This window comes from Calidris pugnax, unplaced genomic scaffold, assembly GCF_001431845.1.
Source record: "Calidris pugnax isolate Ruff unplaced genomic scaffold, ASM143184v1 scaffold27, whole genome shotgun sequence".
Classification (NCBI taxonomy): domain Eukaryota; kingdom Metazoa; phylum Chordata; class Aves; order Charadriiformes; family Scolopacidae; genus Calidris; species Calidris pugnax.
The window spans coordinates 10,366,079-10,393,658 of record NW_015090893.1 but is presented as its reverse complement, the minus strand read 5'-3'; the positions used below and the strand labels follow the sequence as shown (position 1 = coordinate 10,393,658).

Genomic DNA, 27,580 nt, shown 5'->3' with positions numbered 1-27,580 from the left:
CATGCAGAACAGATCTCCCATCAAACCACATCTGCAGGACAGCGGCGCGACTCCGTACCTGAGAGACGGGGGGTTTGGGAGCAGGAGGTGCTGGCCGGCTTGGGGGTGTCCGACGGGTACCATCCTTGGCAGGTGCTGGCTGCACTGGCCTGGGGGGCTGCCCCACACCCCAGCTGTGGCCAGGGGAGAAGGTGGGGGGCTGCTGGGTGTTTCTTTGGAGACCTGGAGCTTGCTGGGGAGGAGGTTTTGATGGGATTTCAGGGAAGCCAATCACCTGCGAGGAAGACCCACAAATCCCAGGAGTTAGGTATTTCCACTTCAAAGCACCTTTTAACACTCTGTTAGACTTTTGAGGATCTACATGAGGTCTACGAGCCACACAGCAGAAAATACTGCCTGCAACACCAGTCTGTGTTGTGTATGTCAAGTAGGTGTTGATTGGATAGACTGGGACAATTTGGGATCATGAGGCAGAAATGGGAACAGAGTAACTCAGGCATTAGCATTTTAAGTGACGCAAATAAGCCCAGAGTTTGCAATTTCTACAGATCTGAGAGGGGGATGTGACAGAAGATGGGATGTATCAGGAGAGACAAGTGGCCACACAGGCCTGGTTAAATCCCAGCTCATGCCTTTAAGGAAATGGCTAGAAATAGATCCTACATTCAGCTCCCTCTGATTTCAGCCATGGGTGATGTCTGTCCCTTTTTCCCATCCTTTGATAAAACCACTCCCTAATTGCAGCGGGAGAGAGAACCCAATCTCACATCTCAGTGGCTGCATCTCTCCCCAGGGAGGTGGACCTTGCCCTTACCTTCCTCTGCTCCTGGGGGGTTTTCAACTTGAAGGCAGGGTTTGCATGCCCATTTCCAGAGGTGTCACTGACAACAAGAGAAAGAAAAGAGTGTTATTTCCTTGATACATTTTTCTTCTTTTTCTTTGCTGCATTTTCCATTATATTTTAACTGAAGTAAAAAAAAAAAAGAGCAGCAAATACTGACTATAGCAACAAACCCATTTAGTTATATTCCTCACAGCCTTTGCAATTTCTTTTCTGTTCTGAAACTGAAAGGGGGTGGATGAAAGCAGACAAGGCACAGCACTGACAATGTACCTGAACTGTGGGGTCTTCTTTAGAGAACAGATGGCAAATTTATTCCAGCATTTCAGATAATAGAATAAAAACATGATTCCGAAGAGGAGGAGAATGGAAGCCAGGACTGGAAGAGCTATCACGAGCGCTGAAGAGCCTGAGGGCAAGAAAGTAAGAGTTGGTTAAATGGAACACTCTCTGCTCCCAAACTAACTCAAGTCCTTCTGAAATGCCACCATTGTACACTTGGTCCCACTCACCTTCGGGCATGGGGGGGCCACTGTCCAAGCTTCCTCCCCTCCCTGGCTTGTTGCAAAACGGGGGGGCCCACCCCTGGTTGCAGTGGCAGTTCTTGTTGTTATTGCAGACCTGCAGCAGGAAGAGCCACAGACTTTAGTGCCAGCTCTTAAAGAATATGTAAGCTAAAAAATAATTAAGCCCTTGCTGGACAAAACACTGCAGCAGAAACTCTCATTGGCATAAACAGGGAGTGAAGTGCCTGGACACATTTTCTTTTCAGGCAGTGGAAGTGCCTTTTATTTCCTCAGAAATTCTCTCTTTCCCCAAAAGTCAAGGGTTTTTCAGCTGATGTGCCACTAAACTGGATCCAGGAGAAAAGCAGCATTTAAAAATTCCTTTCTCTTTTTCTTATCTCTAAACTGAGAGTCTTGCCTTGCATCCAGTGAGGATTTCTCATTGTTTAGGTTTATTGCTTGGCCCATTGCTATTTATTGTCTAGGCAGCCCCAGGAGCAGGGACTGGTTCCTCTGATTAGGGATGTCCTGTGCTAATTGTAGCATTTAATTTGATTCTGTGGAATAGCTGGCAAGCACTTCCTACAGCTTCACGGCCCATAAGAGAGGAAGCAGACTGGGAATGAAAGAGTGGGGTGAGTCCCTCTCTTTTGGGGTCTGCCAAGCTGCTCAGGGAGGCACACACCGCTGCACTTCTCTCCATTGCCTAACTGGACCACAGGGATGGAGAGACACTGATCTTTTCTGCCAGAAACATCTACAAAAGATATAAAAAAATTCCCACCAGCCTTGCCTTTCCATCCCCTGGGGGCACAGCAGAGCACAGTTTGGGATAAACTGTTCTAGATGTGACTTTTTACTATGTTTCTCCCTCAGTAAGTCTGATTTTGTTAATTCAATCTAAACTGGGCTCATAAGACTTTTTTAAAAATTGTCCCTTCTTGTTTTCCGTTCATTGCAATTCTTATCCCTCCTGTAGATGTCCTTAAATCCTATGTCAAAGGGACAGTCACTGACCAGAAACTGCATCAAACATGAATATGCAAATTAATAATCAAGAAGCAGAAGTCTGGAGTGAACCTAAACGTGGTATCAGAACTGAGATGAACAACCATCCACAGATGGATGGCAGACCATCCTGCTTCAGTCTGAAATGGAGATGAAAAGGAAGACACCTACTCCACGCCCATGGCACTTCTTGCTACAGCTTTCAGAATCAAAGATGATGGAGGTGTTCTGGCAGCGTCCCTCAAAGCAAACCTGCAGAGAAAGGGTCCAAAAACTCAGTGTTAGCTGTTTGGGTTATATACCATAACACTGTCTTGGTTTATTTTGTGACTTGCAGGGTCCCTTGGCAATACAAGTAATACCCTGGGCAGAACAACAGGCCATGAAGTTAATCTGATTCCCTAGCAAACGTTTAATCACTACCCTAAATCCCAGCTAACACACACCAGAGAGGGAAGTGGGAGTTCAGAAGTTGATAGCTTGGCTATGCCCATGCAGCAAGTCTCTGAAGGAGCTCTCAGGTGTCTTGATTTCTAATTGTGTGTCTCACTTCTAAGCCAGACACCCTCAAACAACTGGTGAATCCCAAATTTATCACTGGCCCTGGACTTTATCTGGCAAAGACTTAAGGCATGGCTTTTGGTGTGTATTCTTCAATTGCTTCTCAGAAGCCATTAGGAAATTATTTTTCAACAAACATAAAAATCCCCTAGAAAGGCATTTGACATAAGAAATGAATGGCTTGATAACCACAAAGCACTTTCCAGATGGATAAGTGACACCCTGAACCTCCCCCAGGCCATTACAGACAGGACTGTACCTACATGATGGCTCCCACATTTTGTTCCCGTCAACACCAAGCCAGGATCCAGCAGGTCATTTTCTTCCCTGTCAGATCCGTACACGTGGGTCCCTCGGCACCTCAGCTCCGTCCTCTGGGTGCGGATAGTTGTGTCTATGGCCACAGCATTGGACTGCACGGGTTTGGAAGCAGAGCTCTGGCACTGGATCTTCCCACATTTAGCATCTCTGATTTCAAAGGAAAGGCTAAAGTGATTATTCTGGCTTGAATATTTTGCCGGCATCAGCTCTACATGTAAATTAAAGCAGCAGTGTTGAGTTATTGCTCAATGGCAAAAGAGCAAGCACCTCCCAAGCAACAGTGTCTGATGGGTACTGATGGTACCGTTTCACTGTCCCCATGAGCAGGCCAGCCTCAACAAAATCACAGAAAAGACTAAGTTTTTGTCTTGGTTAAAAAGCTACATTTTAGCTTATGGATTTGAAAATCTCCTCTTCTGTTGCTTTTATAAAAATAACAACTAGATGTTTTAAAATGCAAAAGGAAGGGAAAACGGTAAACCTCCAGCTTCAGTCATAAGGGCTCTAAGTCCAACGAGGACGCAGCTGTTTCCCAGAAGGCAGAGGGAGCGAGTGAAACCAAAGCATGGATCGGTTTTATCTACTGGCCCAAAATTTTGTAATATATAGAAATGTATTCTCCAATGAGCAACTCTTGGCTGCAACTCTGCTTCCTACCTCATCTCGCACTTCCTGTAGTTGCCGTAGATGTCCTTCCCACAGTTCCCATAGATGTCTCCAGCAGCATTAACCTTCTCGAAGCAGGCGTCTGGTGCTGGCCTTGCTCCTGCATGGAAGAGACTCATGTGGCTGATTCCTGTGGAGCCCAGAGCCCATCTCACCCCACGCCAACCACTCAGTTGTTCTTCTGGGACGGTTTGAGCATGGGAAATTTTTGCTGCCTCCTCCAAGTAAGAAAGGCAGGAGAAAAGGCTCCTCAGACTTTGCCACTGATGATGGGTATGGAAGTTACTAATGCCTTAACACAGGGTGAATAATGTTCAGAGGACAATTTATTTCACTGCAAGTAGTGTCCTTACCAGGCCCCCACAGCTGCACGCACTGGTCTTTGTAGGTGAGACACATGCCACTGTAGCAATAGGCTCTTCCTCCATCACAGGAAGCCCCATCGAGTTGGTAGGAGTTGGGGGGGCAGAACGGTGACTCGCCAGTGCAGTATTCTGGGAGGTCACAGAGTCCTGATCTTTCCCTGCAGAGAGTTCCTGGAGACATCAGCTAAAAAGATACAACGGGAAAAAAATGAATTATTTCTTGACTCCTTTGTGGCTTCATTGTCTGCACAATGTCTCCCTGTAGCTAAGAAAAAATCTTGCATGCATCTCTTCATCCACCTTGTCTTAGGGTTTTTGAGGTCAGCAGTGATTCAAATGACTGTAACTTCATTAACTGGGTGAACTGTGTAGAATCAAATTAATGACTGGATCCCTTCCCTAGGTAGCAATGAGATCATACATAGAGAATAAGGCTGCTAGATCTTAAGGGGACACTGATCCCTCTCCGCCTGCCCTAGGGCAGGATCTGATTTACCTAAAGCATTTCTGACAGACACATGTGTAGTCTATTTTTAAAACCCTCCCCGTTTGGGAAATTCATTTCAGTGTTTCACTGTCATTTCTACTGGAGACGTTTTCCTAATATGTAACTTATGTCTCCCTTGCTTATGAACTTAGCCAGTTCATTCTTGTCCTGTCCACCATGGATTCGGAGAACGGAAGTTACATCTAGAAAGTTTTTCCAAGTCTCTTGTGAAAGGAGTGAGTTCAGGTGGATTCCTGGAAAATTATTTTCCACGTGCTCAGGATAGGTCAGTGAGAGGACGCAGTCAACGTGCAAACACAAGAATGAGCTTATGAGAAATCTTTGCCTGTGTTCATCCTCTCCATTTTTCAGCCTCACATTTCCACCACCGTCATTCCCTCCCCACTCTTAGGAAAACCCAAAGGTCCCACCTTGCACTGATGACAGCAGCTGCCGTGGGCGCATTCGGCACCCGGCTTCAGGGAGCAGGTGCTGGCGTCGCAGCAGGGGTTGTTGCACTCCTGGAAGACAGCAAGATGCAGCAGAGTTTACAAGGCTGATGTTCAAGACAAGAATGTGCCAGAGCATCAGAGCTGGTGTACATCGTACTTGATGAATTACATACAAAGAAAGTAACAGCCTTCCTTCCACAACATGTTCATGATACTCAGCATGTGCTGAATGACAGCACTACATGCGTGTATCCTCTGGAGATTATAGGTTGTGCTCGTCACATCTGGTGAGCCTGGGATGCTGGTTCCAGCTCCCTTTTGTCATATCAGTCTAAGTATGGATTTGGAGAAGTGAAATGCCGTGCTGAGAGAAGCTCAAGAATGGAGCTGTAGGTATAGTGAACTTATATATGAAACTGCAACACCTAAGATCATTTTTTCTTTTCTTTTCTAAATGAAGTCTTTGCCAGCTCTGTTCAACTGTGTATTACATCATCCCTGAGTTCTGGGAAACGTTGTACCAGTCACTGTAACTTTAGTTAGATGTGATACTTTACTTCTGTTTGATTTACACTGCGTATGCATTTACATGCAGGGAAGGTACACGTATCTCCTGCACAAACAAAAGCTCTTTACATATTACTACAACAGCTGTAGTTGTGAAGCACATAATAAAAATCATTGTATCCCACTAAACCCCAAATGGTTGGCTCTGAACAATTGTTACCTCCACCTCTCCACAGTCACACTCCTCTCCCTCTTCCAAGTAGCCGTTTCCACATTTCTTCCCACCATACATGTCTTTGGTATCCGGCATATTGGAGAGACACATCCCTCCACCAGACCGCAGATACTTCTCCAGCTCTTTTCTATTGCACTGGTTGAACACCTTGGGGAATGGATGCCTAAATATGGACAGTGTAGAAAAACATCATGACAGATCTGGGCAATGGTTTGGAAATATTGGAAAAATGAGCACATGCAAATCCTGACAAGTGCCAAAGGGCACAGGTCCTTCTCTGAAGTCTGTGAAACTGTGCAAAAGCCAATTGTGATTTTGTGTGCCTGTTCAAAATCAGACCCATCTGGACGAAGAGGTGAGATTGCACTGCAAGACTGTCTAGCAATATAACTGCCTTAAAAAATAAATTTTATTTAAATAAAGTATCTTGGGTTAGATTTGACTTTGATAGCTGACAGGTCTGGCAGTCCTTATCTGCTCAATATGGAAGCCGTGGCTTATTCCTGAACCCAGCACTCGGACCGTGAGTAACTGCTTGTGAATTTAACTGATGAAAATCATATTTTCTTTTTCCTATCTACTGCCTCATTTCAAAGGATGTGAATATTTTGTTACATAAATTACTAATTTCTGTTGCTAAAATGCCAGACCTCTACATACGACTGTGCATGTATGTCTTCATGTTGTGTCTTCTACTTGTATCCCAGTATGGTTTCACTTCCCACCTAAATGTTTTTCCTTTTTTGGAGGAAATCATGCATATGAAAGAAGATATCTACAGAGACAATTTTGTTAAAAACCTGCTAATCCCCAAGGAGGAAGGCTTCAGGAAACAGGGAATGTGGCTTCCAGTGAATGGGTTTGGCTGACATTTTTACGTGACTGAAATAAAGAAGCTGTTGTGGTTCCTCATCAAAAATGAGCTCTGGAATCCCTGTGGGTTTCCAGAGTCACTCTCGCTTCCCCTTTCACTCAAAGCCAGCGCTTTTTCCCTTTTAAACACAGGCTTTCTGTGGCTCACTGAAACCAAGCAGTATTCTTAAAACAACGTACAGTCATTCTGTTCTCACGTCTTCTGATTTAGAAATACAGCCCTATCACTGTGCCTTTAACAAAAATCAGTTCTTTCTTGAAGCAATCCTTTTCCCGTTTACCACATTATAACACACATTATCTTTTGCCCAAGATGCTTTAGAAACCCTATCAACTATTTATCTACACACCTCGTGTACAAAACAGAAATGAAGCCCATGTAAACCTTGACACGCCAAAGTCACATGTGTTTTGGTCACCCCTTGTTCCTTTCTACTTGCTGGCAGTAGGCAGTCCAGGTTTTGCAGAAGGATGCGTGCATATCTGCATTGAACTTGCTTAGGAGTGATGGATCATTTGGTAGGACACAGTGGGAAGGACAAACTCAGAGATGAGGGGTAAGAGGGGTACTAAGACAATCCTTTAGGACAGAAGATGGGAAAATTTTCCTTTTTACCAGACAGTTTAGAGCTCCACTTCCAAATGCTGCCAGGTTCCTACATTACCAACCTCAGGCAGAAGTATGTTAATTGGAAATTTAGCAAATTGCTACTGATACATGAGCCAGGGTTTGCCCAGCAGCGTTTTGTCTGTAAACACACTGGCTCCAACAGGCAGCAACAGACACACCTTCAGTCTGCATTTCCAGCTCTTACTCCTCCACCAAGGCTCTTGTAACAAAGCCCTTTGCATTTCGCCTTGAGCCCCTGTCAGATGAACTCACCCAGTTGCAGAAGCCATGATGCAGCCTCCATCTTCGGCGGGGGTAGTACAGCAGCCAGGTGAATCATGATTCATGCCAAAATTGTGTCCCATCTCATGGGCAATGGTAGCAGCAACACCAATGGCATTATCAGAGTGGTCCTGTGCAAGATCAAAGCACATCAAACATTTTTCCTGTGCCTGTTTGGTGCACCTCTAAGTCAATGGGGTAAGTGGCACTTCTCATTGGTACATGTAGACAACATCTACTGAAGGTATTCCTGCCTGCAAGCAGATGAGCTAGAGGCCTTCATGGGAAATATTTTCTTCATGGGCTTTAGGAGGCACCTGTGCTATGTATTCACTGCTGGCAAGAAACATCGTATTAGGTGTTAGCAATTACTTACCATGTTTACTCCTCCTGACTGGAAATCAGAGCACATGGCCATCACGGGAGCCAAGCCTACTGTGGTACCTTGGAAGGGCACTCCCCTAAAATCAACCCAGAAAGACCATGAAGTGGCACTGAGGCACTTGAGAAGGCAAGGCAGAGCAATGCATTCTGTAGTCCACAGTTTTATACAGGTGAATAGATTTTCTTTAGTGGTATCTTCAAGCACAGGACATTTTAGCAGAGCTACAAAGCCTTAAGACCTATTTTTCTCGGACTAGTGTTTTGTTTTATGGGCCAACCAGCCAATCTTATTTTTCATAATGGTCTGGTGCCAAAAAGTGTTCCTGCTGAGCTTTGCAACCAGCACAGAAAAGACTATTTCTGGATTCTTAATTTGGTACCATTTGCAAATACTTAATTTACTTTAAGCCTGCTATTTGCCAGCTTGGGATTCTGGGACTTGGAGTACTAGATAACACCTTTGTGGTGCAGCCACGCTCAGCTCCTGCCTGGCGAACTGGAATTCTGCACCATTCCTGCCAGCATGTCAGGAATGGGAGCCCTGGAAATTGTGTTCAGGACACGACTGGATGAAGATGAAATACAGTAATATTAAAGGGAAGGGGCAAAGCCCCAACCAAACAAAACAAAGGAAAAGGCATTACATCTCTGAATTTCAGTCCTACAGGTTTCTCCTCTGACTCACCACTATTCACTGGTGGATAAATTACCATGGGAGAGGTAAAGGAGGTCTAAGAGTTGCTGCAAATTTTTCTTCCAACGACATCTGCATTGCTGGCCATAGCTACCGACCCTCATGGGATCAGCAGGATGAGTCACAGATCATCAGCTGGCTCCCAGCACCGTGTCCCCTGTGTCCCAGCGGGATGAGTTAGGAACGAACGCCTGCTGCACAGGGCTCAGCTGCCCTTTACAGGTCTTGTTTATGGTTCAGATTTTCTTGAAATTGTACATGTAGCTGAGACTGATCATGTGCAGCTGCTTGTGATATGCACACACAATAAAGCTGATGCACTTTGGTGCTTGTGTATTGAGGCTGCTGCAAAGCCTGGGACCTTCACTTTTCCCAACATGATTGTGCTCTGGGTGACAGAGCTTAACACCAGCTGAGTGGCCTCTTCATAAATCTGCCACTCCGAATCTTAGAACAACATAATCTTACATACTGATTTCCCACCCACCCAAATCACTTGCCAGAAACTGGTTATTTCGGGAGAAATGAACTTACGTGATCAGTTGGGCATTATCGTGTCTTCTGTGTGCCCGCTCCTTGCTACTCCAGGCCAGAAAGGACTTCAGGGTGGAGTAGGGGTTCTCAGATACATCACATTTATTCCAGTTAGTCCAGATCTCCAGCCCCACCAAGGCAATCCGGATATTCAGGGATCTGTAAAACTAAGGTACAGGAAGGAAACGAGATGGAAAAATGAGCATTTATTTTACTATGTTGTCAATCTTGAATATAAACCTTGCTAAATGCTACTAGAGATACACAAGCCCAGAGAAGATGCTTCCTCTGGAAATGCACTGCAACTTAGCGACACAGCTCTGCAGAGAGAAATGGGCACCACCCACAAACCCAAACTCGATCGAACTAAGGACATGGAACTTTTATTTTTAAATGAATGAAAAAGATAATCTAGAAATACAAAGACCGGAGGATGACATCACGTTTAGCTTTAGAGATGTCAAAATTCCTGAAAAGAGGAAGGAAATAATCTGCTGCCCACACCAAGTACAAATAGAAGAAGGTCTTCATGGTTGGGGGCATGAAGGGAGCAGTAGAAGGAGCTTAAGGGTAGAAGGGGAGTATAAAGGAGTAGATCTGAAAAGCTGTGACATTTACTTCAGCAGCAGTGGGTACCACTGCAAGGATGACCTCTGAAGGCTTCCTCCACCTCTACTTGCCAAGATTTCTACAATTTGAAGTGAATACCTTAGTCCCTCGTCAAAAAGCAGTATTTAGTAACACAGTTAATACACAAATGTATTGTAACACAGAGCTGCTCATGCTGGCTCTAAGGTAAGGAATAGAGGTTCCCCCACCCTGCCCCTGACATCCAACAACAGAATTGTTTGTCAGATGGTCTTCACTCCCCAAGTCACTGGGGAGAACTTTGAAACATTATTCTCTCTCCCAAGAAGGCAGTTTTCTTCTGTCCCAATTAAGTCTCATAATTCATGATTCATACTTGGCTTTTGTCAGTTCACGCACACCTGTTCTCACCTTATCTACGTAATTAGCAGCCTCCACTAATTTAAGCCTTGTTGCTTCAATGTTGAAGTGATGCTTCTGAAACTGAACAGAATGAACATGTCAGATAGCACAAAGGCAATTAGGAAGAGCTGAAATGTGCTAAAACAAGCCACATTACTCTGGGAATAAGAAGGTAAGTATCGGGTGAAGCCCAAAAGCCTTTTAAAACTGTATGTCCGACCATAAATCCAACGGTACATGTATATTCAGAATTCACTCCTGGCATCCCACCGCAGTAATGTTACTCAAGCAGTGGTAGTAACTCAGTGGAGCAACCCAAACTTATCAGAGCCCGCAGAGCCAGGGGCTGACAAAGAACTGAAACATTTGCGAGGTAAAATCTATGGTAACACGACTTCATGTCTGTGGTCAGTGCTGCCACAGTGCTCATCCCACCTCACTCATCCAACAAACGGGGGATGCATCTCACTTATCCAATGAATTTGCCTATTTCAACCACTTGGCAATTAATGAGTTAATTTTAGCAAACTGTTTGATTCAAGGATTAAAGTTGCAAAATGTTTAGATTTTTTGTTTAACAGATGACAAAACCTGGGACTTTTCTTCTAGTGAGGGAGACAGTAAATGCAGTAAGGACACTTAAGGACAACACTGCAAGGGCATCTACCCCAGCTTGTCTAATGAAATGGTGAAAAGCATATGGCAGTTTCTGGGTATAATGTGTTTTCTCATAGTTTCCCTGGTGCCCTGCTGCCTAATAGAGAAGGCTGAAATAGCTTTTGCCTCTTTAGTTTTGTTCAGAATAAATTATAGCCCGGAGCACTACGTGGCTTTCACTATTGGAGTTTCAAGTTGTAAATAATGAATAGGACCAGCCTGACTCCCGTCTGTGCCGCAGATTAGATGATCAGCAAAACACTGTGTGTTTTGCACTGTCAGTAAGTACGTCTGGCGTGCTGTCCAGGCTGGGGATGGGGGAGGGATTGCTGGCTTCACTGATTCTTTTCCAGTCCTATTCTGTGATCTAGAGCCTTGAAAATATCTATTTATATATCTGCTAAAGGCTCAAAACAGAGGATAATCATGGTTATCTTCTCCGGAGATTAAGTGTACTGCAGAGTTACATGCACATTGTTCCTGGAAACCCCCCAAGTCACCCGAGGCTGAAGGCAGTGTCTCCCACCAACCAGAGCTGGCCACTGGTACCCTGGGAGCCAAGAACTGACCCCAAACCCCAGTCCTTCAACCAAATCGCAATCTGCATCTCTCCCCTGGCCAACAGTGACTGATGGTGGCATCAGAAGAGTTATGGCTGCTACAACAAAAGTGACAAAGGCATAGCTCTCCCTGCCTGCTGGAGGAAACCTGTTGAGCTCCAGCCACCCTCCTTGCCCCAGAAGATGCTGCAGGTGGGATGCTCACTCTGCGCCCAGTTGTATAAACATGATCACTTTCCTTACCTCTGCGTAATCCGCCACGAGCAGGAGCTCCACGTACTTCGTGGCCTGCAGAGCCTCCCGTTTCACCTGAAGCAGCAGCAGCACAGGTTATTTCCTCAGTATCCCCCAAGAAACTCTTTGCAAAACATACATACAGGCTGTTCTTCCCAGTTTGCTTTTCACTGGCCATTTCACCACACCCCATCACACACAGGGACCTCCAGATGTGATTGACTTATAGGAACCAAGTATCACCAGTCAGTTTAACTACAAGTGCCCACGTTCCTGTCCTCGGGCCACCCATCTATTCATGTATCTGATGCACAAATTCATGCAGAAACAGCTACAGTCCAGATTCCTCATGCTACACAATGGTCCCCAACACTCATTTATTTCCCTGATGGAGCCACTATTAGGCAACCAGCTTGCTACAAATCCTCTTAAGTATTCTCCTTTCTGAGCTATGCTCCCAGGGAACAGCAGGCTCCTTGGGCTTGGAACAGGTGGGAAATCCAGAGCATCACACATGGGACCCAGTTTGAGCCCTGCTCACCCGCTGGTGAGGTGGTTTCATCCCAGTTGTGAAGTCCCTGAGCCAGTCTGTGGCTGCGTCCCCGGTGCCCTGGTAGCCACAGGCTCCTCTCTGCAACCTCAGGTCATCCAACCTGTAGATCAAGTGCTGGTTTGGGCTGTCGGGAACTGGCTCCAAGATATAGCTGGAATTGCTGCTCAACATGATAAGTCCTCTGTCGAAACAGGAAGCATTAAGAGGGAAAGTTAATTACTATCACAGCAACTGCAGACAAATCCTTCTTCTGCTGCTGAGTCCCCATCTGACCCTGGCAAGGCATTTATCCTTACAAGCCGCTCAGTTTATTAATAAAAAGGATGGGGATATTTTGAGTTCAGAGCAGGGAATCCCTGAGCTTGCATATATTAAAATCTATTCAATAGGGCTCAGACATTCAATTAAGGGTCTATTGGAGCATGTGCTGCAACCTGAAAAGTACTGACTTTTTAAAGTACAGAGTTTCCTTTAGGGGTAGTAAATGCTTTTTAACAGATTGAAGAAATTTGTCTTTAACATAACTGACCTAAAAAATGTCAAGACTTTGTTGGTCAACACTAAAAAACACAGTTCTCTCTGGGACTTGCACATGGCCACATGGTTCTGGCTTTCTCAATGAGCATGTTACAGCCAGCAGAGCTGGGAATCTCCTGTGTTTGATGCCCACAGGAAGATGTGTGGCTTGCTGGGCAGCATGGCTGCCCTGTGGAAGTCCAGAGTGAAAACAGCCATGAGCGCTCAGCTCCTCCGCCTTCCGGACAATTAGAAAACGATGTCGAGGAGTTGCCAGCACAGGGGTGACAGCTCAGGGGTGCAGGGATGCTACTGCCTCTGGTGTCTCACACAGAGACATCTCTATCTCCTCTGCAGCTTGGAAGGCCCAGCCTAGGAAAATGGGCTTACATCTCTATCTCCTCTGCAGCTTGGAAGGCACAGCCTAGGAAAACATGGGCTGACAGAAGCAGGGTACACCTGTGACTACTTTTGCTTTTGGATTATTTATTGTAAACCACAGGTGGCTGCACTGTCCTGTTTATCTCACTGGGCTCTTTGGCCTGTGCTACGTTCGCTTAAGATGTCTCAGGTTTGCTTTGGCACGGGCTGTTTCCTGGCTGGAGCCAGTCCCATCAGCTCAGCTTCCAATCACCGCTTGAGAGCAGATGACCACTAATATCAATAAAGCCCATGTGGTGTTTTGGAAACAAACTCTCAGCTGGTGTAAATTAATGCAGCTCCTTGGTTGCAATGAACCATTTCATTTACTCCTGCTGAGGATACAGACCATCTTTTCCTGCCAAAGACTCCATTACTACCAAAGCAAAGGTTTTAAACACATAACACACACAGCTCCGGCACCACCCAGGGAGAAAGCAGAGAGTTTGCCTGACAACCCAGGAGGAAGTTCAGACTTGAAGAATTTTCCCCAAAACGTACACAGAAATGACAACCCAGGAGGAAGTTCAGACTTGAAGAATTTTCCCCAAAACGCACACAGAAACTTGCCAGTTGTGAGAGGCTGGGAGAAGGAGCTGGTTTCTGTGTTAGTGTAGAGCATTGGGCTTGGACATAGCGAGTCCTGCCCCTCTCTCTGTAAGGGATGCAGCCCCGAGTCACCAACAAGAGAGACTCTTGCTCCAGTGGAAGTCCACGTTGCCAGCAGAAAGCGGGGCCCCTCTCTCTGTAAGGGATGCAGCCCCGAGTCACCAACAAGAGAGACTCTTGCTCCAGTGGAAGTCCACGTTGCCAGCAGAAAACGGGACGGTTAGGAGCTGGCTTGGAGGCCGTGGTTACTAGTGATACCCAAATTTTTGCATTTCCCCCAACACCTTCCCTTCTATGCCCAGAACTCTTGGCTGGCTGGCATCTGAGAACAGGTCTACCTGCCCAGAAAAAAAGATGGCAACCAGGCTGCCAGGGAGCAGAACTTGTGTGGCAGAGGCATTCCCACAGCACTGGCATCCCCAGGAACTTACCGCAGCCCTCGGCACGTGCTGAGCACCACGCTGGAGTGCTCCCGGCCCCGCACCACCCCGTGGTAAAAGCAGTGGTCCTGGAAGGCAGAGGGGAGCAGGGTTGGCATGGCAGTTTCAGCATGGATGTGTTAAATATCTGGGTCCCACCGAGTCCCACGCAAGCACTGCCAATACTCCAGTCACTGTTCTCCTTTCACTGCGTTTGGCAGTTGGCTATCACAGCTAAATCTCTGTCAGTGCATCGAAATTTGGCCTTTCAGCTGCCATGCGTGGCCTGAGCAAATGCATCAAACAGCTCCTTGTTGCCAGTAAAAGATTAAGAGCTTTGAATCCCCAAGGAAGCAACTCAGATGGCTGCAGCATTAAGGCTGATCCAAAGCTTTCTGCCTGTAATGGGAGCTGCCTATGGATGGCAACTGGCCCTGGGTCAGGCCCCAAAGGACGTGCCTTCAGCCCCAGAAAGGGTGATGCCATGGGCAGCGGGGAAGTCCCCATCTGGGGGCTCCCAGCAAGACAAAGGCAGCCTCTGGCCGGGACAAGGAGGCTTTGGGGCAGGAAACGCCAACATATTCATCACATCCCTTCCCCTCGCCCCAGGGCAGTATCAGTAAAGATGATCTCATGGAGTTTTTATCTCTTATTTTTGCATCGCAACCAATGCACATCTTTGTGCCACTGCAGCAGGAGTCAGCCAAGGCCTGCGTGAGATCAGTAATTCATGGGATTTTTACTGAACAGGAGGCAGCTTACATGGGCTGGTTTTCCCAAAGGCTAAGAATGTCCCCAGCATGGAATACTTGGTGACAAAACTAAAAGCAAGAAGATGAGCAGCAGAAGGAATAAACAATGCCCCAGCACCCAGAATGTGGGGAGTGATGCTAGAAACTGACCTGTGCTCTCATATCAGAGCTTGGGCAAAACAGTAAGGTGCTTTTACCATTGATGGGTGTTGGAGACGCTTTGTTGCTGGAATCCCCCAGGTCAGAAAGCTGGACTGCCCCCCTCTTCAGCTTAACGGAGACCCATGGCCTCTAAGAAAGGCTCTGGAGAAAGAAGGTCACCCGCTTTTCTGGGCCCCCTGCCTGGTCTCCCCTACAAGCCACAGGGGGGAAAGCGGTCTCAGCACTCACCATGTGGGTCAGAGAGGTGGTCTGGGTTTGTCCAGTCTGGCTGTAATGAGTCTCAGTGTAGCCTGGTGCAAAGAGGTTTCTGCAGATGAGGAGGGGTGAAAAGAAAGGCGGGGAGGGGGGAGAAGAAGACAGTGAGATCTTTCTTTAGACCAGTTCCTAGGTGTGCTAGACGGGCTAGATCCAGCTCTTTCTGAAGTAACTGTAAATACTCCTGTTGCTGTGGACTTGGGCAGTCGCTGCCTGCGGTGAGAAACCAGTTGCAACACACAGAGGGGACAGGGAGAAGACAGGTACTTGGGGGACACCAGCCGAGAGCTGTGCTGGATCTCTGCACTCTGCTCTGGACCAGCACTTCCCGCCTGCAAGGCACCTCTTAACACACTGTCCCCAGGGAGGCAGCAGCTAATGGCTTCCTGGTGGCACAGGAGCCATCAGAGCTGCTGCTGGACGGGTGCCGCAGGCTGTGCAGAGCACGCTGTGGTGCCAAAGGGTCAGAAGGTAGAAGTAGAGTTGACCTTGCTACATCCATCTACCTACTGCCCTGGCAGGAGCTGAGCACTTCTCATGGAGCACTTCCATTTCTGAAAGGGCGCAGCAAGCCATCTTCCTAAAGGCTCTTTTAAGCCATTTATTAAGTTGAAATGATAAAGGAGAGCCCATCACTGAGTTTAATTAGGCGCTGGGATCCAGTTCCAACAGCTGCAAGTGACAACTCAATTTTTATGTGAGGACTTTAAAAAAAACTCAGAAACCCAGCATCACCATCATCCCTTAGTAGGTACAAGTCTCTGTGCAGAGTTTCCTTTACTACTGCAGAGTTATGCCCCAGATACACTGGGATTACATTCAGTGCACAAGTCCAACGTACCAAGCACACCATGGGCCAGTTCAGGCCACATCTGGGCACCAGTGCAAGCTCTCAGCTCAAACCCAGACTCTCTCCAGTGCCCAAATCTGTGTACAGTTATAAACTAATCTGTATGTGCATTTCAACTTCTGCCCAGAAGCCAATTCACATCTTTGTCCTAGGAAAATGCTGATTCCCCAGTCTGAAGTTATACGTGTCATCCTCATATAGACAATATTCTCCCTGTCTTCAGCCCAGAATCAGACCAGAAGTCTATAAAAGCCACTCCTGTGCACTGAATAGTAAGCATTTTGATTTGGTTCCAGAGGAAACAGTCTTCCCCTTCTTTTTAAACATCTGCATTTGCTAAACAGTGATATAAAAAAAGTACAGCAAGTCAAAATCTGGGCCAAACCAAAAAGGTCATATCCTGTGTCCATCTCCGCAGCAGTAAAAAGTAGGTTTAAAGCAATTTTTTAAAACAATGGTCTCACTTCCAAAAATTTGGAGAAGGATCACAGAACACACCCCATGTATGCAACACACTTCTGCAGCAACCCTGCGGTGCTGTCAGGCCACCAATGGGCCACACTTGCCACACCACCAACAAGGATGCCACGTGTATCCTGGGCAGCATGATGCCAGCAACACTGCAGCTGCACTTTTGCACTTTAGTCCTCCTACATCCCTGTTTAATGCATTTCATGCAACTATGACCTGCAAGAAAGCAAAAAAACCAGTTTTCTTCTTGCCTTTGCTTGGTTTCTTTAGGCTGGATGATGAAGAAAGCTGTATCAGAAACAAAACCAAAGATTTTTCCATCTGTCTCAGGTTTTGGTGTGTGGCAGTCAGGCTTAACCTACCTTGAAAGCCTCTGAGTAAGGGATTGGGTGCTTGTGATATCTAATTAAATTAGGCCAGAGCAACAGGTAATGCAACCTATTTTCAGAGTGCTTGAAAATGCTTCCCCCATCCGTCATCCAAAGGCTCAGACACCTAAACAAGCACCAGAGGGTCAGTGCCAGACAAAACTGCGTGCCAGTGCTGTATCTGACAGCATTTGATGCCGGGAATACAACAGCTTTTATCTCCACTCTCAAAAGTTCAGTGTTGCCCAGGACAACTCATTTCGTTTCTTTCTGATGTGTTAATTCTCATCACTAGATCCTGTCAGTGATGAGAAGGCGAGATTGCAGCACTCAGCTATCTCACGTCTGTAAACTGAAGATAAGCACAGAAGCACCGGCCCACAGAAAACTCCCTTCATCTCCCTGACTGCAGTCGCTTGCTCAGCATGAGGCTGCAAGAAACAAATGTTTAATCAACAGATTGCATTAACTTGCAGGAAATTGCCTTGAGCAATGTGCTCTGGCAGGTATCTGGTCTGTGTTAGAGACTGTCATCTCGAGAGTAGACACTAAACCAGTGTGTGTCTGCCCAGAATTAGACACCAGCCCATGGATTTCCAGTAGCTGAGGCTTGCACAGCCTACTTGTTTCATTCCCAAACAAGCACGCTTATGTTTTCCTCCCGCTCCTTTATTCTTGGAAAGCATTCACTATGAATAGCTATTTTATCTCTCCTCCAGCATCTCCCATAAACTGCTCAGTGCTTCGGCTCCTGCCCAGCCCCACGGCGCTGCCGCCCAGCCCCAGTGCCGAGCTGAGCTCCAGAGCTGGGCACACCACGTTTCAGGGCACAGGATAATGCCATGCAGCACATGGTGCGCGTACATCTCTTCCTACCTGCCAAGGCAGGCTCTGTCCCTTTCTAGAGTGAATTAAGGAGTTGAGATCTGCCTGAATTTTTAGGGGTACTGAGCTCAAAGCATGCCTCATCTGGCTGAGCAGTGCCATGGTACGACTTTCAAGCCTCTCTCCACCCATTGACTCCTATCCTGCATTGGAGGCTCCCTATGAAAAGTCCAGCTTCTTATTCTGAGCTGAAACAGTCCTGTTTTGAAGGCCCTTCCCTGGCTGAGAAGGGCTGTCACAGTGTGCAGTGGGGAAGGCAGTAACGAAAGAGGAAAAAAAACAGGACATCTTGCAACACCCTTGAGGTGCTATCTCGCTTTGAGCCTGTGAAAGTTCATTCCCAGCCCAGCTCACTTCCTCAGCTAGCATCAAGCTTTCCACCAAATTGTAAATAAATAGAAAAGGAGCCTTCTTTCCATCTCAGAGCACACCAGAGCTATCAGTCAGCCTTACCCCTCTTCTCTGTTTGTACCAGTTGTTGCATAAAATGGAGAGATTACTGCCACATAAGTATCCCAAAACCTTAGCAGTGGCCTTTATCTGCCATCATTTCAGGACAGCATCATTGCCAGACTGATTCCAGAGGAGGTCAGCCCTGCAAATCGCCAATGGACCGGATTCACCACTTCCAGAGGAGCACAGAGCTCACCTCCTTGCTGGAGAGGGAAAACCTAGAACAAACAGCATGATTTGATCCTTTCTTCTCTGCTACATTATACGTCTTAGTCACTACCTCTCCAGCAGCTTGAGATGAAGCCGCAAAAGTTTGGATGCAAAAGAACATCATTTAAAGGCTTCTGAGATTCAGTCAGGCAGCTGGCAGATTGTTAGCACACATCATCTTCCTAAAAGGCAGCATGGAGTCCATCATTAGTGGAATTATCAGCATGAAGAATTGATGAAGTCAGAGGAAAAGCTGGTTTTGGATGTGAGCCCTCTCCTTTGCTAAACCTTCATCACGGCTGCTGCCACGTGGGGCTGTTTGAAGGCAGGGCATGCTACGCGTGAGCCCTCAAGATGTTCTAGAGAAGCCCTCACACCTTTCTAACAGTGACCAGCTTTCAGCAAGATCAGTTGTTCCCCAAGATCTGGCTCAGAGTGCAGTAGTCTGCTCTTAGCAGGATTTGTTCTCCAGAAAGCCTTGGGAGCCGGGTTAAACACAAGCGAGGAAGCCAAGCGAAGGAAGAGTGGCTCGGTGCCATAATGTACAGATGGCTTGAGACTGTTTCTGCTGGTGACCGACGTGGAGTGATCTTGGTCCCGCTCCAGCCTGTCAATGATATCATTGTTTGAAACAACACCCTCCTCCCCGCGCCGCTGTGCTGCTCCCTGGAAGGGCGCTGCCGTGCGGAGCCGATGCTGTCGGGCAGCCTCTGGCTCTGCTTTGCCACATCCAGACGTCCTGCCAGGGAGGTCACATACTTCAGCACATCAGCCCAGGGGACTCAACGGGGCAGGAAGGCTGAGGGCATGGGGCAAAACCCAGCTTTCTCAGCGGGCAGCTCTTCCTGTGACACTCAGGGACAGTGCAAGACTGTGGCCTCCAGCTCCTTCGGCCACCCCAGAGGAGCAGCTGAGAAGGGAAGGGCTGCACAGCACACCCAAACACTCCCAAAAACAGCAGAAAGCAAGCTGGGGGACTCTCTTGCATGACCACATTCACTTGAGGGAGTGCACACTTCCCAGCTGCTCTGGAGAACCTCACCCCTATTTTCCTGATAAATGGGAGCAGTTTTCTCTCGCCTGTGAAACATCATTTGTTAACACAACTCTCGGAGAGGCTCGGAGCCCTCCATCCCAGGGGACACGCTGTGAACATGCTCAGCTCCACCAGCCAGAGGTCACCCATGGGCATTGGGAGGGCCCTGGTGGCACAATGGTGCTCTTGCTAATTGGAGCAAGAAGGACATTTGTATAATTTGGTCCCATGAGCAACTTTGGGTTCATTTTACAGAGAGGCTAGTCTGCACGAACAGCTGCCAAGTTAAAAACACCCATGAGTATCTAAGAGACAGACATTTTTTACTTCCTCCCAAAAACCAAGAGCTAAATAGTCCATGAAGCTCTCATGAGAAACACTGATTCTTAATTTTTTCAGTCGTGGGACCGAGGAAAGTGAAGCCTGCAATCTCTTACATCTCTTTCCCTGTCCCTTTCCTCAAATCACAATAAATCTGTCCAACCAGGCTGCCAGCGTCTGGGGGTGGAGGGAATTGATTCTCCCAAGAAAAGTTTAGACATCAGATTTCCATCTACAATTCGTGGCCCCACTCCACTGCCTTTCACCAGGATCCAAGTAGGGTAAGAAGGGGAATTTGACCCCTTACCTCCCAGCCACTTAAGTGTTCCCTAAAGTCAGAATTTATTATCAAAACCTGAGGTGACCCCATCTTGGACATGACTCCTGACAGCATAAGCAGGCAGGACTGTTTTCTGTATCCATTAGTAGTGGGAAATTGAAGATTTCACCTCTCTGGAATCCTCCAGCCAAAATCTGGCACTTCATTAAATCCCTGAAATCCAAAATTTTTTTCTTGGAGTTGGTAAGCCTCATCCAGATGAAGCCTGGAGCTCTTAAACTTGCTTCCTCAAGAGCCTTTGCTGATATACATGAGAACATGTTTATCATGTGAACAGCAGTGGTTTGGAAGGTTTCTCAGCTATTGAGGTGGAACTAAACTAGCCATTTGTAAGGCCTGGGAAAATATCATAAGCTAAAGACTCTCCATCCCTTTTTTGCCATCCACATCATCTGTGATGTTCACTGTGTAAATCATGTTACAGGAGCTACACAAAATCTGTCACATAGCCCCTTGGCTTACCAATGGGAACCATAAAAGTTGCCTGGAGAGGAAAAAGGAAATCAAATAAATTGCATACTGGCTGATAACGAGTCAGGGAGCAAAAGATTTAAAGGGTTCCATTTCCTCACCTCTTCTCCCTGCCCTACAAAGAGAAATCACTGAATATCCCAAGGGAATCAAGAGGCTGAAAAGCAGCGAGGGATTTCCAGGTCCCAACCCTGTTTTTCTGATGACTCCAAGAGACAGTAGAGCAGGACAAACTCAATTTCCCTCCTTTACGTAACCCTTACCCCCGTGCAGGAAGCCCATTAGACACTGATGATGTGTAGCCCATCAGTGGAATAATCTCATACATCCTTCCTGCTTGGAGACGGGCAGCAACCTCCCCTCTTCCTCACTCAGCTGGTAGGAGAGGCCCTGGAAACCAGCAAAAGCAGGGAATGGTGAAATCCGAGTAACAGACAGATCTCTTATCAGGCTGCTGAGAGCACCAAACACAGCTCGTCGCCTACCCAGGTGGGGCCAGAAGAGTTTGAAAATGATACTGCTCCTTATCAGATCCAGTTGCCTAAAAATAACTAACTATCTGGATTGCTCCCAAGGTCAGACCAGATGAACTTTGGGCTTTCTTTGCAGTGTCCCTAGCCAGCTGCTGCACACCTCCACTGGGGCTCCACCACCAAGTGCCCCACACCATCACGGCCACTGCAGGCAGGTGAGAGCCAAAATACAGCCAAAACACACCGTGATGTCCCATGCAGCCCACGGGATTCATCCCGAGGCAGGGACATCCCCTGGAGAAAGTGACTTCTCCTGGAGAAACCTTCACCGCCCCTTGCAGCTGAGAGGACCTATCCCAAATCTGCTCTCTCCATGAGACACACAAAAAGGAAGAAAGGGGAGGAAAGTCTTGTTGATATATTTGCTGCATTCAGGTGAGAAAACAAATTCCATACAGGTTCTTTCTGCACAGGTACGAGCTCTCCCCTTTGCTAGAAAGAAAAGGCTCACACCAGGCAGCACTGCCACACACAGTCAGAGCCTCTCAGCATCCCCTCCCTGCTTGGCCAAAGCTGCTTTTTATTAACAAATGCAAATGCCTTTTTTTAAAAGTCACTTTTCATCCAAGGTTTGCAACTCACATTCTTCCGTTGCTAAGCCCCAGCCAAATTTAAAGCTGCTTTATAGGCATTTCTCCATACATTTGTTGTTTGTGCAGCTTTGAGCTTTCCAATCCTGCAGCTGCAGGACATGGTTTTGAGTCATTTAAAACACGCCTGAGTCGTTTGGGGGATATACTTTTGTTGTTACTCAGAAATGTTAAAGAGTGTTGTGAGCTCTGCTTGGAACTATAGTGTGGTTCCACCTTCTTATCAAATGCCTGGTCAGGAAATAATGCAATATTACGTTAACTGCTAATGCAATAACTGTTTTCGTAGATACATGAAGACCATACTATGATGTGTGCTGAGCTTATTACAAAATACAGAGTTGTGCACAGTTCTGAAGAAATGTATGCAGTAACTTCTGTGTTTCACCTCATGGATGGACATAATGTCCTTTACATTTGGAATATGAAATCACAGGCTGGGCGTGAACGTTTATTTCACATTTATTTCAAAACTAGTGCATCCTTACCAAAGATTATGACTTTTTTTTTCGCCCCTTTTCAAAGCAAGTTCATACTCTCATCGGATTTGTCTCCCCATAAGGAGAGTAGTGAATGTGCAATGATGCTGCCTCATCTACCACGAACACCACTTCCAACAGTTTCACCAGCTTGGCCCATCTCCTTTCAACCAGACCCTGACGATGTCAATCACGGATCACTTTCTTAGAGCAACAGGAGGCTGGGCCATGGTTAACAGAGCAGAGCAGGAGCCAGGTAGGTGCATTCCCACCCCTATCCTGAGCCCAGGGACAGAGATGGAGCAAAGCACCAACTTCAGAGGAGCTTCTGGAAACCATCTTTGCTGCTGAACTGGATCAATTAAATAACCTAGAACTCTGGGGCTCATTTTGAATTAGAGCCCCAAAGTACCTTCCTTAGAGTTGCAGTTCTGTTATACCCACTTTCACATGAACTTGAAACCAGGTTTCAGACAGCTTTGAAGGGATGCTTCCCACATGGGGGATTTCACCTTCTCTCCTGCTACCTGGGTGTCCAACAAGCCCTTCAGAAAAGAAGTCCCTGTTGCTGCAACTACTCAGTACCCCAAACCTCAGCTAGGACCTCAGGCTCCCCTAAAAAGTAAGCATTAGCAGTGGTGAGCTCCTGGGTGCTGGGAAGTGACCCCCTGGGGAAGCAGGAACCCAAGGAACCAGACTGGACTCTATCTCACCACACGCTTCGACAAGGAGAAGTGGTTTTCATTCACTTAGAATTGTTCTGTGGATGCTGGTAATTACAGCACCCACAGGGCTCCCAGGGACTTCATGTTTTTGTTTGCTTCATCATTTCTCTTTTAATATGAGTGTCTCTAAACTACTTCTGCACCTTCACAAGTTTCTGAGAAGTGGTGGCTCTCCAGAGCTTCCCATCTAATCAAGTTCAGGCTTGCATTTTGGGATTGTGCCATCACCTTTTTTGAACAAGGACTTGAAGCCTGACAAGAGTCCCATGTGAAGCACTGCTACCTATGAATCACTTGCTTTTTCCACAGGAAATAAAAATACAGAACTCCAAACCACTTTCTGTATTTCATCAGTCCTGGTAAGGCCACTTGTCCTGCAGTGGAAGTGTTATGCACACACTTCAGCCTGAGTGTATACATCTCGATGAATGAAAATGCATTTCAGGAAATAAACACAATAGAAGCCCTCTATTATTGTTAATTCTGTTTACTAACACCAGCAATGGGTTTGTCCGCACTGGAAATAGCACGGCACCGCTCCCGCAAGGCACCTGGAGGTTACATCATCGTGCTTGGAGCACCAATGGATTAATTCAGCAAGGATCCTTGCTCTTGCCAGCTTCTAGCTGTGCCAGAATGAATGCACCTTTGCAGAGTGATTGCAGAATATGCAAGACCTAACAGTCCTTCCACTAGGAAGGAGACCCCCACCGGCTCTAGCAGTGACTTCCAGATTCAGCTCAGAAACTGATCAATTTTTATAAGTTTGATCAATTCTGATCAATGCTTATAAATACTTAAAGGGTGGGTGTCAAGAGGATGGGGCCAGTCTTTTTTTAGTGGTGCCCAGTGACAGGACAAGAGGAAATGGGCCCAAACTTGAATATAAGAAGGTCCACCTAAACATGAGGAGGAACTTCTTTACTGTCAGGGTGGCAGAGCCCTGGAACAGGCTGCCCAGAGAGCTGGTGGAGTCTCCTCCTCTGGAGACATTCAAAACGAACCTGGACACATTCCTGTGCAACGTGCTCCAGGTAGACCTGCTTTGGCAGGGGGTTGGACTAGATGATCTCCAGAGGTCCCTTCCAACCCCAAGTGATTCTGTGATTCCGTGACTGGCATCGCTGACCACCATCCCCAACAACAGCTATTTTTCCTGCATCAGACAGGACCCAGTTGGCCGTGCTTATGCTGCCTGGTCATTTCTACCACTTCTCTATTTTCGCAGCTAAGGAATGCCAAAACACACAGAATTTATAGCTGTTTCTGTTAGAGCTAAACAGGTGCATGACTGCCCAGGAAAACGTGTCCAGCTTTTGCAGCTCTGAAGCTCCCGGTAGCCTGGTGGCCTGTTACAGAAAGCACTGCACAGGAAGCACTTGCCTTTCATCAGCCATCAGATTTCATTCTTTACTGCAGACGGTGCCAAGAAAAACCTGGTTTTCCTCCAACACTTGCTGAATATCATTTAGGTTTATGTGCTACCATCAGAACTAATACAATCTTCCAACACTTCACTCTCTCAGGAGGAAAAGTTGAGCTCCCAAGCTCTGTGGTTGGGATGTCCACACAATACATTTAAAATGTAACCAGGGTCATTATTCCAAGATTATTATTTCTGCTGGTTCTAGTAGGTAAACATTTGATTTTGTTTCTATAGATAAATCTTCATACCCGTTTAAAAATAAATAAAGTATCAACAGTGCAAGCAGACTGCTTAGCAGAGACAAGCTTCTCGCAGCTAAATCTCCAGCTGCTGTTCCACCACTGGTAACTAATGCACTCACTGGGCAGAGAGCCTCTGGAACAATCCCCCAGCCCAGAATCCTTCTACCTACCTTAATCTCCTGCTTCTTCAGCTGAATTCAATACACATCACACCCTATAATATCACACAGCATTGCTGTATCATGCCTGAGAGGAGGTTGCATTTCAGTTAATGCAAAAGCATTTTTTTTCAGTCTACTTTAGCATGAAGGGCACTAATGGAATTGAAACTGTCAGGTCGTTTCTCCTAGGAAATGGAGCAGGGCCTCTTTGGATCACAGCAAATGAAATCCTCATTAGAGTCATGCTGACTCTCAAGCATGGAGCCACTTGGTAAATAGCATGCTTCATATCAGCAACATTTTCTAGTTAATGTAGTAAGAATTATGATGCAAAAATAAGTTTACACACTGAGGGCCAGGTCACCATCTGTTTTTTGCTGACAAAGCTCTGTTACAGTCAGCACTGCTTGGCTGATTAACATCAGTGAGGACTCAGACCTGGAATAACCTTGAAACCCAGAAAAGGACTTCAACACGGTTTTGATAAAGACAGGATGAGGAAGTCAGTAGAGGTTTTCCTGTTGACTTCACTGTAATCCTTTTTCACTATTTCAGTGAGACCACAATGCAAGGCAAAAGCACACTTACCCATTTTTTTCCAGTTCCAAGATGAGCTCCTGGCCTTCTGCCTTCACCTTAACTTCAGCTCTGAATGGATGCTGCGTGCAAAAGAGATGGTGCCTGTTACTCATACTTCATCCTAATTATGAACACTCCAGACACACAAATTGTTCCCCTGGAAACTGCAGCTGACCTTAAACCACCCCTCACCTTCCTCCTACCTCCAGACCTGGAGTGCTGGGGAAGGGACCATGGTGGCTCCCAGCTCCAGGGATGCTGCTGCATCTCCACAGCCCCACCACACAGAGCCAGGAAGCAGTACAGGCACCCTGGTGGGATGCTGTATCTGAGCTAGTGATGCTGGGGTTTCAGGAGGAATAACAGGCTCAGATGAAGCAACAAGTCCTGGTCCTGGAGCACCTGGAGGTGCAGCTGGGTAGGAGGGCTGCACTGCCCCCCCTTCTCCTGTACACTACGCTCAGGATCACATCACAGGACATCCCAACTTGTCCCAGAGGTTTACAAGTCAAATATAAAAGCCAGTTAACCAAAGCTTCCTTTGCTGTCACACCAGAAAAGGACATTTTTAAGAGCCTATTTCAGGACAGGAGGAGTTACGCTCCTTCCAGAGGTTTTCACAGAGCTCCTTTCCTTACAGAAGATGCCAATAAAAGGCACACAACAGGGTCCCTTAGAAGCCTTTACGTTCTAGCTGCTGTTCAGACAGTACTTCACCGCTGCTCTGGTATTAACCCCAGGCTGCCAAGGGACTGGAAACCATGATAGCAACTTTCTGGTGTGTTCAAGTACATGGGCACAGCCCTGGTTGCAATGTGCCTACAGCTCTCAATGAGAACACAGGCCAGCTGGCTCCCCAAGGCCTACTGCTGTTAACAGAAAGGACCCCAATTTCCTAGTGCAATGGTAAATGTGTACACTAAAACCAACATTTAAAAAAAATAATAATTCAAGAGACTGGAAGTATAGAATATGCTTTCTAGAAGCCCAACTAGAAGACCAACTCAAAACAGGACCACTAGCTAAGGTCAGCTGGGGATTTCTAAGTCCAAAGGCTTTCTCATAAAAGGAAAGGGATGAATAAACTCCCCAGATGAAAAATAACCCATTTGATAAGAACAGACTTCTCTATTCAGCTGGAAGGAAAAAAAAATCATAAAAACTGGTGATACGATTAACCCGTAGTATTTCCTAATTCAGTGTTGGAGGATGTTTTGCAGACCAGATCAACTGAAAGCAGAACAAAGCAAGGCTGACTGAATAGGATGTTCTGATGAAAGATCTGTCAGCCCAGAGACACTCTCGCTTGCCACTTTATCAATTCCAAGCTCCGTTATAAACTTCTCCTTTCATCAGCTCCCTGCTCATATTCTGGGTTTTGTTCATCTTTTCTTTCAGTTTCCAGGATATTGCACCAGACCCACACAGATGATGCAAAACAAGTTAATGCATTTAGTGTATACTATACAACAACAGCTGATTTTAAGGGGTTGAGTTTACTTTACCGAAATCACAGGTGCTCAGTAACGTGCAACCAACTGGGGGGGCCTGGGGGTCTCTTCACAAAGCTTGTGCAAACATCATTGTTACTAATAACACTTTCCCTTCTCCTTCAATAATCCCACTACTTCAGAGTCTGTCAATTGCTGTGCAACTGAAATATCCCAGCTGTACATAAGCTTTGCTAACACTGGTTTTAGAGCCAACAGGAACTTGCCTGAAACAAACCAAGTACGACCCCTGAGACCCAGCAAATTTGTTTAAGGGGTAATGCTGTCCAGATGTATTCATATCACTACGTATACTAGAGCAAACCAAAACTTCCAGGCAGCATCACAAGGACATTTTAAAGAGAATTGAGACTACGAAAGAGAGAATTAAGATCATGGAAGAGTCACTGTAGCTTTTTTTTTTTACTATGACCAATAAAATGTTTTAGAAAGTCTCATCACATGGAGAGGACATAAACCCCAAAACAGCACCACTT

General features: G+C 46.5%; 1 protein-coding gene across 1 annotated transcript in view; it reads right to left on the bottom strand.

Moving 5' to 3' along the window:
* Positions 1-27,580, bottom strand: part of ADAM19 (ADAM metallopeptidase domain 19) — a 34,551-nt gene that overhangs the window by 5,947 nt on the left and 1,024 nt on the right. Inside the window, exons 3-21 of the mRNA XM_014948213.1 lie at positions 25,603-25,673; positions 15,427-15,505; positions 14,297-14,373; positions 12,309-12,501; positions 11,777-11,842; positions 10,326-10,397; positions 9,327-9,493; positions 8,091-8,175; positions 7,706-7,845; positions 5,935-6,112; positions 5,187-5,276; positions 4,257-4,452; positions 3,895-4,003; positions 3,180-3,384; positions 2,527-2,607; positions 1,354-1,462; positions 1,115-1,250; positions 815-881; positions 59-274 (exon numbers count right to left, since the gene is read on the bottom strand). Of these exons, the coding sequence (XP_014803699.1) occupies positions 59-274; positions 815-881; positions 1,115-1,250; positions 1,354-1,462; positions 2,527-2,607; positions 3,180-3,384; positions 3,895-4,003; positions 4,257-4,452; positions 5,187-5,276; positions 5,935-6,112; positions 7,706-7,845; positions 8,091-8,175; positions 9,327-9,493; positions 10,326-10,397; positions 11,777-11,842; positions 12,309-12,501; positions 14,297-14,373; positions 15,427-15,505; positions 25,603-25,673 (2,337 nt within the window). The remainder of the gene's footprint in view (positions 1-58; positions 275-814; positions 882-1,114; positions 1,251-1,353; positions 1,463-2,526; positions 2,608-3,179; positions 3,385-3,894; positions 4,004-4,256; positions 4,453-5,186; positions 5,277-5,934; positions 6,113-7,705; positions 7,846-8,090; positions 8,176-9,326; positions 9,494-10,325; positions 10,398-11,776; positions 11,843-12,308; positions 12,502-14,296; positions 14,374-15,426; positions 15,506-25,602; positions 25,674-27,580) is intronic.